At 42.3% G+C, this 12604-nt stretch overlaps 1 protein-coding gene across 7 annotated transcripts in view; it reads left to right on the forward strand.

Moving 5' to 3' along the window:
- Positions 1-12604, forward strand: part of otp (orthopedia homeobox) — a 22089-nt gene continuing 9485 nt past the window's right edge. The window contains exons 1-4 of one of the 7 annotated variants that reach the window (XM_017238396.3): positions 1-632; positions 1007-1298; positions 9173-9480; positions 10109-10264. In XM_017238396.3, the coding sequence (XP_017093885.2) occupies positions 1268-1298; positions 9173-9480; positions 10109-10264 (495 nt within the window). In that variant the 5' untranslated portion in view covers positions 1-632; positions 1007-1267. Of the gene's footprint in view, positions 633-1006; positions 1299-7100; positions 7847-9172; positions 9481-9634; positions 9874-10108; positions 10265-12604 lie in introns of those variants that run through there. The other 6 variants (XM_070278028.1, XM_043210866.2, XM_043210867.2 and 3 more) reach the window with 6 other exon arrangements.

Below are 12604 nucleotides of genomic sequence, written 5' to 3' on the forward strand. Positions count from 1 at the left end.
GCGCTGCCCTCAAATGCAAGCGAGTCCGCCTTGGCAGCGCTACGTTTCCGGCGTTCTGCTCCGATCCGATCCCGAAAACCCGTCGCCACCACAGGCCGTTTTATCAATCCAATCCCAAACCATCAAAACTATTAACACTGATATGGAAAAGTGAAAATGTGCAAGAAATCCGAGTTAAAACTTAAACAAAAGAAATAATAATAAACATAAATCCAAAGAAAAGACCGCACCCGCAGAGGCCAAAAGAGGTGGGTCTGTGCCGTAACCCCGCCGGACAGTGTCCGGCTGTCAGTTGGCCAAACATTTCATCAATAAACGATTCAACTTCCGCTCCGTTGCGTGCCGTTACCTGTCCATGTCTGTGTAATGTCTATGTGTGTGCATTAGTATTTGTGTGCGTGTCCTTCTGCCCACTGAGCGTGTGCGTGTATGTGTGCTAAGGAAACTTTGCAACTTCCGGCCAAGTGACTTCGATTTAATTTCTTTGGCTTTTTTATGGTCAAGCATTTAATTAATTTTACTATGGCAATTTGATCGTCTGGTCTGACCTCTGACCCCTAACCCTGTGCAACATACAAAAGAAGAAGGCCAAAAAGGACTCGGCAGTATAAGGAGCAGTAGCAGGAGGTGAGGTGAGTTTTTAGACAAATGAACAATAAGAGTTACAGAATCAAATCGAAGCTACAAAAGTTTCTGCGGTTAAGGGAAAGTGAAATGGATTTAGTTGTAAGGAAAATAAAAGATTAGTTTTATTAGAATTCAATGATAGTTAAGGTTTAAGGGAGATTCAAGATGTTTGCTCTACTTTTTAGAGAATTTAATAATAATCCTTGGATAGATACGTTATTTTTAAAATTATTCACCATTTTAAAGAGTGGAAATAAAATGGTGTTCAGAATTCCATTTCCTGTGGTCATTCTTCATTTCTATTCTATTCATTTCTATTTTTCTGAAAGATTTTTAATTATTAAAAGACAAGACTATCTTCTATCTTCTTCTTTAACAGCCACACCCATTTGAAAGCCAAGCCACCGAACCATTGAAATGTAATTCGCACCGAAGGCGAACGCCAACGTTCTGTGATAGACGAGTATACGAGCGGACAATCCCCTTGGGATTTCTGCCCCTCCCCAGACCGATTCTCAATTCAATCAAATTGAATTCGAGAACCGACAACGACGATTCGAAGGTGATCTTAACTCCTGACACGATCTACGGATACAGCAACAAACTGTCGACGCTTTCGATACGCAACTTCTCGGCAAACATGCTGAACAATCTTGGGGCCAATGTGCTGGGTAAGTTGTACATTTTTCCAAAAATTTTAATAATGAAAATGTATCTCCGAGATATAGCCCAGGGGAGGTATAACATTGTAATTAAGATCGGCAAGTGAATTGCGCTAATATATAATAATATGTGTATTAATCCGTCCAATCCACTTGGCCATAATTAAACTAATTTCTTGAGCACACCGGCCCCCAAAGCTGGGCAAAGTGCTCGGGTAGTAGTTACTTCCGATCTTCCGATTGGCATCTCCAATGTCTGCTAAATGGCCTATAATTGAGGCGTCTAACCAGATGGTGGCGCCTGGTGTCGCGTGCATTTAGCAATAATTAAGTTGTATATTTAACTAACTCGACAAGCCTTCTCCCATTCCCATTCCCATATCCATAACCATTTTCGATTTCATTTCCGATTCCCAGGCAGCGTGGCAGCAGCGTGGGTGTATCTGTGTTAATTGATATAATTGCTCTTTTAAATACGCCGCAGATTGTGAATTACATTTGCACATTGCTCTCGCTCGGCGCACGCACATAATTATCAAACTTTGCTTCTGTCCACATATTAATATATTAATAAATCGGTATAAATTATTTTTACCACATTGTTGATCAATGGTTCAAGCACTTTCAATTTTGGCAATCAATTTGCAGTTAGCCTGGCCGGCACTACCCGCCCGAGCTGCACTGCACTGAAGCTTGCACTTGGGTAAGTGAACTGCATTCGAATCGAATGAGTTATGGCCGCGTTTTTATTCAATTTTTATTGCCGGCGATGCCGAGAGCGATTCAGCCAGGACTGTCCAGAGTCCTTCGGAGCGTTGTAATTAATTACTTTTATTAATTTATTGCCATTTTTCACACGCCGTTGGCTCGGTCGGGCCACCACTGCGTATGCTTAATGCCCATAGTTGCAGGTCCGGCGTGAAAAAGCATTTCTCTCATTGATTGGAATAAGCCCGCAAATATCGAAAACTATAACCAATATATTTAAAAGTTTTCGGCTGTCAGCATTTGCAGTTAAAGTTAATTCTTGGCCTGAAGTTGGAAACCTCTCACCACTCTCCTCCAGTTTTAAAAGTCCGTGAAAAACTATAAATATCAATGATTCGCAGTGCTGAATCCTTTGGCCAAATCCTGCCCGCAGTGCGAGAGTCGGCCATAATAAATTTCGTAAGCCTTTTTCGGAGTTCTGGCGCACAACAAAGGCCAACAGAGGAGGCCCCCACCACACCACTCAGTTGCAGAAAGCCAACAAATTTGCATATTGGGTGCGTGGTTACGGGTGTCTGGAGCGGAGTGGAGGTCCGTACAATTAAGAGCAATTTGCATGCAAAAGAAATGGCAGGACTTTTTCTCTCCATCTCACCAGCGAGTGGATCCTTTTGGTACGTGCCCCCTACTAATGCTTAATTTGCATGCAGCGAAAGAAACTTGAATGGCATTTTATTCCATTTTCGGTTTGGAGCTTCTCGTGAGCCTCGCATTAATTAAATTAATTTCATGATTGCATTTGTAATTTGCACAGAGCGTCCTCCATCTGGCCCCTTGTCGATGGCTGCTGCCCCTCAAAGTACATACATACTTACCTATTCATATGTATGTTTGTGGCCCGCAATCAGTGCGTGAATACCGCTTTGTGCGTTGGCATTTTTGCGGTGGCCTGCGCTAGTGAAATATGTGCTTTAACCCCCAACCACCCGTGCAACCCAACCACTATGCTACCCATCCCATCCCGCCCCCAAAACGGCATCCGTTCTGCATTGAAATGTTTTGCGGTTACTGCGGATTCTGTTCCCTGTTGCGGTTAGTTGTTGGAGCAGCCTAGATTCCATCCAGAGCCAGAGCCAGCCGATCCGCAACTGGAGCCAGAGCCAGATCCAGAGCTGGAGCTGGAGCTGGATGTAGCCTATGTATATATCCTGGTAGGCGACTAAAAACCGCACAATTTCCAAATTTCAATAATTATGCACATTGCACATGCAACTGACGACCGGGTGCAATCGCAGTCCTGAATGTCCTGATTGTCCTGACCGTCCTAGCCCGGACAGTGGGTATTCTGGTGCATTCTCCGAACCACGAGTTTCGCGTATACACGCTCCCAAAAACAGACAAACTGATTTGCGCAAATTGTGCAAATTGCTTGCGCGATAAATTCATGTTTGCCAATTTTAATTAATTAATCGCTTTGTGCGGTTTTCCATTCGTTTTGCTCTCCTCTTTCTTGCCGGACCAGGATGTAATTGTATCTGCCGGATTGTGTGTGCGACTGTCGGATTGTATCTGTGTATCTGTGATTTCGTCCTGCTGGGCTGTGTTTACAGTTTTGTATCAACGCTATGTTTTCGGGCCTGGCCAACTAAATTACAATGATAGATTACAAAATTATGCCTCATTAGAAGCTCATTCCGCTGATGTGAAAGCATTTTCAACACTTTTATTCAATTTAGGGATTAGTTTGAAGTTGTTTCTAATCTGGAAACCTTTTAAAAATAACATTTTTCGAGCCATATTTGGATTGAATGGACTGGCTGGACTGAGTGTGGCATTTTCTTGATCTGCATACACAGTGAACAGTTAGGGCTGCTGCTTTTTTAATATTTATGTGTTACAACTGTAAAAGTCGAGGTGAAAAAATCAAAGTTAGACCAAGCAACTAACTAGCCGGACAGACGTTGTCCGGCCCGGGGCCATTGCCAGCCAAGTGCGATTTCGAGAAGTGGCGCTATTTTATGGCTCCCAAACGTGGCCAAAACACTCTCTGCGAGTCTTCATATAACCATACTATATATACACACTCATAGACCTAGAGCTGTGTGTATGTATGACTTTGATTTGGGAAAACAGAAGGAAGCGGGAACAGTTGGATGTTAAAAGTCGCACTTCTTTGGAGCAACGGACCAGCATCTCGGCCGCTGCTAGTAGTAGCTCTTGGCCGTAGATTCATGTTTGAGATGTTGCCATCGAGCGTGAATTTCCAGCCTCTGAGAGCGGAGAAGATGCTGAAGATTACTAAGGCATATGGATGGAGATATCGCACCTAACACCGCGCCTTAAATTTACTAATCACGAGCAGAGTTTTTTTGGGATCTGCTTCTCCGACTTTCAAAGACCAACTTGCAGACATGGTCGAGATATCGACCAAGTGCGTAATGCTCCAAATATATGTCAGTGACGTTGTGGCAGCAACATTGATTCGTGCTACAGATTGCAGAAGCCTTTCCCCCCGCAGAGGTGGGGTGTGGGGTGTGGTCCCGATTGGGGACGTCACCATCAGAAAATCGCTAATGAACAGTAGCCGCACTGGGTGTATGTGTAAAAATTAGCACTTTCCGGGCAGCGCTTTAAAACGCGACTGGGCCAGAGCAACAACAATGGCCAGTTACAGGGAATGTCGCTTGTTGGAACTCCATATATTTTATTTGTTGATATTTATATTTATGATTTTATGCGGCGTCTCTCTGGCACTCTGGCGTTCCAGCACTGCACTCCACTCCTGAGACCCTCAAAGGAGGCTCCCGCTCCGGTTTTCTGACCTGCCCAGTCAGTCAGTCAGCCCGTGTGTCTGATGTTTGCCGAAATTTTAACAGGTCCATCTCGAAAACAATAAAAATCATTGAGAGCCGCCATTCCCGCCACCGCCGACATCAAAGTCGGCAATCGAGAGTGTTCGGATACCTAACCGGGAGTCTAAATGAGGATTGAGGACTGAGGACTGAGGAGCTACGGCTTTCTGTTTTCCGCTTAGTTGCGATTTGCATTTTGGCTTCGCTTTCATCGGAAATTGCACAGGGCTAACAGATGGTAGCCGCTAGCCAGTTACTGCCGGCCACCTACACCTTCACTTTAGGCCAATTGCGTGGCCCGCAATGACGACATCCCAGCGAAACGAATCTCGGGTCCCCCCAAAAGGTTATAGCAAGTGCGAGTGTCGGGGACTCAGGGAATTGGACAGTCGGGGACTCGGGGAAGAGTTCGCATCAACTGGCGATGAGCAAATGTTTGACTTGTAGCAACAGTTGAGCTCAGTAACAACATCACAAGCAACAACAAAGGAATCGGGCTAAAAGAGTTGAGACCGGAGTCTCTCTCGCACGTACATGTTAAAAATTCCAGTCGTTCGATGAAGATGATGCGACTAGAGACCCCGACTTACCCACACAAATGAATCCAATGCTGCCCGGGCTAGACCTGTACTCCCGTACCGTCAGATTTCCACTCCCATCCCACATCCCATGGCATGATATAGACGTACAAATAAAATGGAAATAAAACAAAAATACGTTACGTTAGTCAAGTGAGGCCCGAAAGGTAGGAAATGAAAAGGGTTTAGCCTTCCGCAACTCTCTCGCTTGCTCTCAGCACTAACCATACAGCATATAGACAACCCATTTCATACAACGAAAATGGACGCAAAAATTTCTTGCGACAGGCCCCAGCAGGCCCCAGAGCGGATTTCTTACGCTCATCGTTCGTTCATCTTACGCTCATTCTCTCATTAAATTTTTTCTGTTTCTCAGTCTCTAAACGGAGCGCGATGAAGAAGGTTGGCCTGCGCTTCGGTTGATCTTTGTATGTATGCGTGTCACACATTCACATACACGGGTGTTTGTGTGCGTACGATTTCGTTTCGAAGCCAGCGCACAAAATTTGGATTTTTCTTACTTTTCAGGCTTGCTACCCTAACAAAATTCGGGTATTCGTTATTTGATGAAATGACGAAAGAAATTTATTATTATTATACATTTATTATTTATTATACATTTTTAATTTATTTAGGAATTAGATTAAGTGTTAGTAGTAAAATGTTTTCTGCATATATATTTTTACGAATCATTAAAAATCAATATACTGAGAATGTGTCAGAGTATATTTCAGTCGGAGTCACTTAAAGCGCCGATTGCTTTTAAGTTTTTGTTGTTCTGCAAGAGGCTTGTGCATGCCTACTCTAACGATGGAATGATTTTTAAGGGAGGGTGAAGACGGGTGAAGAATTAAATTACTTTTTAAAGTTCCAAAATATATAAGGAAATTATTAAATTAACGACAATAATTTAATTAAATCTCACAATAACCCAAAATAATAAGTGCCTGAAAAATTGTAAACAAAAAAGGTAAACAAGTCCATCAGCTGTTTTCGTGTCTTCACCCTCCCCTAAAAATCATTCCATCGTTAGAGTAGGCATGCACAAGCCTCTTGCAGAACAACAAAAACTTAAAAGCAATCGGCGCTTTAAGTGACTCCGACCGAAATATACTCTGACACTTTCTCAGTATATTGATTTTTAATGATTCGTAAAAATATATATACAGAAAACATTTTACTACTAACACTTAATCTTATTCTTAAATAAATTAAAAACGTATGCTGAAATAATAAAAAAAATAATATAATTTCTTTTGTCATTTCATCAAATACGAATACCCGAATTTTGTTAGGGTAGCAAGCCTTAAAAGTAAGAAAAATCAAAATTTTGTGCGCTGGCTTCGAAACGAAATCGCACGCACACATACACCCATGTATGTGAATGTGTGACACGCATACATACAAAGATCAACCGAAGCGCAGGCCAACCTTCTTCATCGCGCTCCGTTTAGAGACTGAGAAACAGAAAAAATTTAATGAGAGAATGAGCGTAAGATGAACGAACGATGAGCGTAAGAAATCCGCTCTGGGGCCTGCTGGGGCCTGTCGCAAGAAATTTTTGCGTCCATTTTCGTTGTATGAAATGGGTTGTCTATATGCTGTATGGTTAGTGCTCTCAGCCACTCGCCCTGATACACTGCACTATAGGAAATATGAACACTTTTTCTGGCCAAAAATAATATCTCAAGAACGAAACAAGATATTTAAGTTCTGATTTTTGATTTGAGTTCACATGGTCAATAGATTCAATATTTTAAAAAAATGTGGGCGTGGCACCGCCCACTTTTTAAGAATCACATTCTAACTCAAAAACTAAGCAAGATATTTAAATTTTGATTTTTGATTTGAGTTTATATGGTCAAAAGAACTCAGAAATGAAAAAATTGTGGGCGTGGCACCGCCCCCTATTTAAAAATAACATTCTAACTGTTCGGTTTTGCACTAGTCTCACAGCTAACAGATTCACATTCAAGGTGTTGAGGTTGCCTCCTTAAATTATGAGTTTCTTCGAAAGTGCATTTTTATGCATATTCATATTTCACTCATTTGAAGAAAATTAAACAATCTACAACATGGACTAAATTACATTGTCCGACTCCGCCAGACTTGGTTTAAATCTCTTTTTAAAAATGTGATTTATTTCTAAAAATTTCTTATGCTAGACTGCTTACATTTTCACTTTATTAAAAGGACAACACAAGTTTTTTGGACACTTCACATACACAAACACACAATACAAACCACATTGAAAAGTATTCATTTCAAAACTTTTTATTTTGTCCATAAAATTTTAAGTATTCGTGTTTTTAAAATCGCACCAAAAAATCGTAAATTCTAAGCTCATGTAAATGTTAACATCAACAGCTGTTTTTAACAGCCGTTTTCTTCGCAGTGGCGCCATCTATGAAAATTTCTGGTATGCAACATTAAAAATTAATCTATTGTGAATGATATGCAGTTAAAATTATTTAAATCCTTTAACTTTCAAAAAATGGTTTTTGGCCAGAAAAAGTGGTCAAATTTCCTATAGTGCACTGTGTCTGTTTCTGCATCTGTATCTGTACAGTTTTGTATCTGTATCTCTGTATCTGTGTATCGCACCTCAGTTTGTTGTCAGTTTGGCGCTCTCTCGCTCTCGCGTACGTGTTGTTACTGTTTTTGGCATCTTTTCCCTGCTGAATGACAGGTTGTTGAAAAATTCAATTTATCCGATCGCCACAGTTCGGTCCGAGCAATCCTCTAGGTCGTTACCATACCGGTCCCAGTCCGCGCAACCTTCACAAAAGTTAATTCAATTAAAAGACAATCGCACTAAACAAATTATTTCGGAATCGGATTGAAGTTTATTTAAAGATTCAACAGTAACTCAGAAAATCCATGAACAAAACTTCCAGTGTGTGACCCCGATTGGCGCGTTCTTCTGTGAATATTAATGCTATAATACAATCTAAACCATATTCTTCTGTGAAAATCTTACTCACCTTTAATTTTTGGACAATTCAACTTTGGGTGAATTATTCCGAGCACCTTTGCCACTTATTGCTCTTTGGTTCAACGGGCGCTGCTCCCTGTTCCAAGCCATCTTGCAGGCAAGTATAAACAGCACGCCAATAGTCTGGATCAACAGAATCTTGCCAAAGCTCCAAAGAATCCAATAAATGACCTGGCCAACCAGGCCCATTACCCAATCAAGGAAGAAACAAATCATGATGAATTATTTGAAAAATTCCAAAACGCCGAGCTGGTAACCAGACTTCAACAATCACAATTGTGGAATGGGCAGAAAGATCCTTCCTAGTCTACTATGATTTATTGAATGAGAGAAAGCCCATCGAAAGTGTTCTAAAGGAGTGCTGTGTTTCAACACTTAAATAGTGTTAATCTAAATAGACTTTTTGGTTATCGAAGTTTTAAATTGTTAAAGGATTTTTATTTAGAATCTATTAGAATTAAACAGTTCTTAAGTAGAGGATATAAAATTCCAATCTATTTTTATATAAAGTTTTGTTTTTAGGATCTTCTAGAAAACACATTTTAGGTAGCTTTCGGATATTAACTTTTAAGACTAAAATTTTAAAACCGTCTTTTTATAAGCCTTGTATTTTTTATATAACTATTTCAATCTTTACCTGTATCTTTCCCCTATAAACCATATACAATATCAGACTTGGGAAACAAAAGTCTTACTTTTTTCTAATTTATATCTTATTTAATAATTAACTTTCTTATTATTTTAAAATAGGCCCCAAGGATTGTGATCTGCCCAAGGCCGCTCTGACGGCGCTACACGCGGGCGTCAACAGTTTTGGCCAACTCCCGGTTGGCCCGAACCTGGCCGATCTTGGCGGCGTGGCTGGTGGTGGTGGTGCCAACGGACCTGGTGGCGGAGTGGTGCCCGTCGGCGGGGGCGTGGCTCGCCTGCACATATCCGGCGGCCTGTGCGACAACTCCAATGCCCTGAGCAGCGGAAACGGAAGTAGCGGCAACAACGGCAACAGCAACAATAATAGCGGCAACAACAGCAACAACAACATGCAACAACAGGATCAGGTGAGCAGGCCAGCGCTATAAGATGTTCAAAAAAAAAAAATCCGAGATATATACATATGTTTATATAGAAAGAAGAGAGATTAAGATAGCGCTTAGTTGATACGAAACTTTTTTAATAATCCATGTTCTTTTCGATGTTTATTTTTTTCCTTCAAATACTCTACTCTGCTATGCCAAAAAAAAATCCAAAATCCAATCAAAACCAATTCGATCTGAATTCGATCCGAAACGAAAATCCGAAATGCCAATGAAAATCTGTTCAAAAATCAAAAAAACCAAAAAACAAAAACAAAACGTGAATGTGTGTGTTCTGAATTGTGTAATGAACCTAATTAAATGTGCCATGAATCATATTCGTACTCTATGACTCATATCCGTAAACTATAAACAAAAGTAAGTGTACTCTGATTTCCATATTTAGATCCGTAGAACTCCTATCCTCTAGTCTAACTGTAATTCACTGTAGACCGTAAACTGTCAATCGTAATCTGTAATCCGTAAACCGTAATCCGTAATCCGTAATCTGTAGTTTGTAGCTTGCATCCTAGTAGTGTCCCAAGACCTTCAGTTTCTAGGCGACTGTCTCACAGGGTCCTTCCCACTGGACCTGTTCTTTTTTTTATTGCAGCACCTGGACAAAAATAAGCAGAAGCGCCACCGCACCCGCTTCACACCCGCCCAGTTGAACGAACTGGAGCGATGCTTCTCGAAGACCCACTACCCGGACATCTTCATGCGCGAGGAGATCGCCATGCGGATCGGACTCACCGAGTCGCGTGTTCAGGTGAGTCATTCCCTAGAATATATATATAAGGGGTATTGCAGTATAAGATCCAAGTATATGCTTTCCAAGGGCAAAACTAAGAACTCATTTTGATATTATACGATATAATAGGGAATTTCTAACCTTACACTTCCATTTCTACAAATAAACTCTTAAAAACTATAATTAAAAAACTGAATTTATTCAAGTGCCTTTTTTGGCTTAAAAATAATTTGCTTGGCCCACCATTGCAGCAGTTAATTTGCAGTTGATTGAGATGGAGACCTTAGTCCTGGGCATCTAAACTTTGCGTGGTTTTGTCCTGCGGCTCGACAGTTGTCGTGGTCGGAGGGAGCTAGCTGTCTGAGTTTCGGGTTTAGTTCGTTTTATGGCCGACATGACATTTCACTTGTGTTGCACACAACCGCAATGGACGTTTGGCTTTGGCTTTGGCTTTGGGTTTTTCGGGTTTTCAGTATTCGGGAAGCTGTCTTTTCCAACTTGCAACAGTTTACGAGGCTCGGGGCGGAAAGTCGTCGGCGAATGCCATTTAAGCGCCCAAAATTATACTTTATTAAAGCACATAAAGTCACATTTAGTCGGGCATCCAGCCACACTCCCACACCTCCTCCCGCCACACACTCACACAGACACACATCCCCACATCCGAACTCCCCAACTGCTCTTTGGTTCGAGAAAAACTTTGTACCAAGCTCGCACTCACACACATACACAGACACACGCAGAACGGGCTTTATCCTTTTGTGGCTGGCATGACTCCCCTGTGCTGCTGCCATTATCCTTGCGCGCTCTCTCTCTCTCTCGTGGAGGTCCTTTTTGCATGCGGACGGGCTTTGTTTATGCGACAATCGAATTTACTGCTTCATTAAATTTGTGTTTAAGCTTCCGCTTCCGCTTCTCTCATTCGGAATATCCTTGGCAAGGATTCTTCCCACAGAGCCAGAGCCAGAACCAGAGCAGGAGTGTCAGTGTGCAGTGCAAGAATCGTTTTGCGGTGCAAATGAATGCCAAAAAACTTTATCCTATTGGCCGAAAGCCTCTCCGACTGCCGTTCTGGCTAAAACAATTAGCCATGAGTGAGCAACTCAGGCGACGACACCTTCGTGATGATTTTGCTGACGGCCCGACGCCCCCACAACCCGGATCCACAGCCCGGATGTGTTCTACTTTGATAAATTGTTTTAATAATTGCGTATCAGTGTATCCCGTTAATGCTCTTTTCCTCCCCCACCCAGATCCGGCTGCCAGGACAATGCAGTCACCTGCCAGGGGGTAGATGCCGCACCGGGGTGGCTGGGTAGGACTCCGTGTTAGAACTGCCGTCGGCTTTTATTCCGTACAGATTTTTCTTTTTGTATTTCTTCGTCCTTCGGAGCCAGTGTTGTTGTAGCCCTGCTGTTTTAATGTTTGATTTTGCGTTGTCGTTGCGGCTTAGAGGATGTCAGACCGTTGGATTAGTTTTGGGATTGCTGTTTAATAAAATTAGCATATAAATTAAGTTCGCAGCAGCAGTAGTCGCAGTTCGAAGGCGAAATAAAACATTTGGAGCTTTGAAATTTTCACACTTTCACGCATGTATGTATTTTTTTGTATATATATGAGGTCGAACCTTCATTCAATATGCACACACACGTCTGGCCCTAAATCAATCTACAAGGATTTGAGGCTAATGACGGCATAAAGACAGACCCATCGTCCCCTCGCAGATAAATGCCTGAAAATGCCTCTCCGCATTAGCCCCGAAAATCGAGTCAGATTTGAGGAAAGCGGCTCGGATGGCGGGCAGGTGCATAAGTTATGAAGCTCACGTAGTGGCTGACTGGCTCACCCACACCCCCACCTCCACACACATGCCCCACACATCCGCCAAGGAGTCCAAAGCATTTATGGTAAATATAATTTAATAAAAACAAAATTCAGAGATATGGCGACTCGTCCTTCTGCCTCCGAATGTCTCCCCTCCTAATCGGATTTTCGGAGGCTGGCTAAATTATGTTAAAATAGCATTTAGCAGCGGGCGTCGCCCCCGGCATTGTTAATTTGGGTTTTCTCGCCCAGTGGGCGGCAATTGAACAATTTGCCCAAGGACAATCTGTTTGTAACACGTGACATCTCCGCGGGTCATCCCAGGGAACCCCGGGAACGTCTTCGTCGCGGGGCGGCCCAGAGGATGGCCCACAAAATTGACTTATCATGAGTCGTGGCATTGTCAGAAGCATTGTTGCAACATTTATTGGTTTGTTTATTAAATTTTACAAGTGGTGGGAGGTCAAAGGGATGGGAAGGACGTCGTCCTGCCACGTGTCAGTGTGTGTATGTGGGTGTGTGTGCCACAGCACC

Source organism: Drosophila bipectinata, chromosome 2R, assembly GCF_030179905.1.
Source record: "Drosophila bipectinata strain 14024-0381.07 chromosome 2R, DbipHiC1v2, whole genome shotgun sequence".
Taxonomy (NCBI): domain Eukaryota; kingdom Metazoa; phylum Arthropoda; class Insecta; order Diptera; family Drosophilidae; genus Drosophila; species Drosophila bipectinata.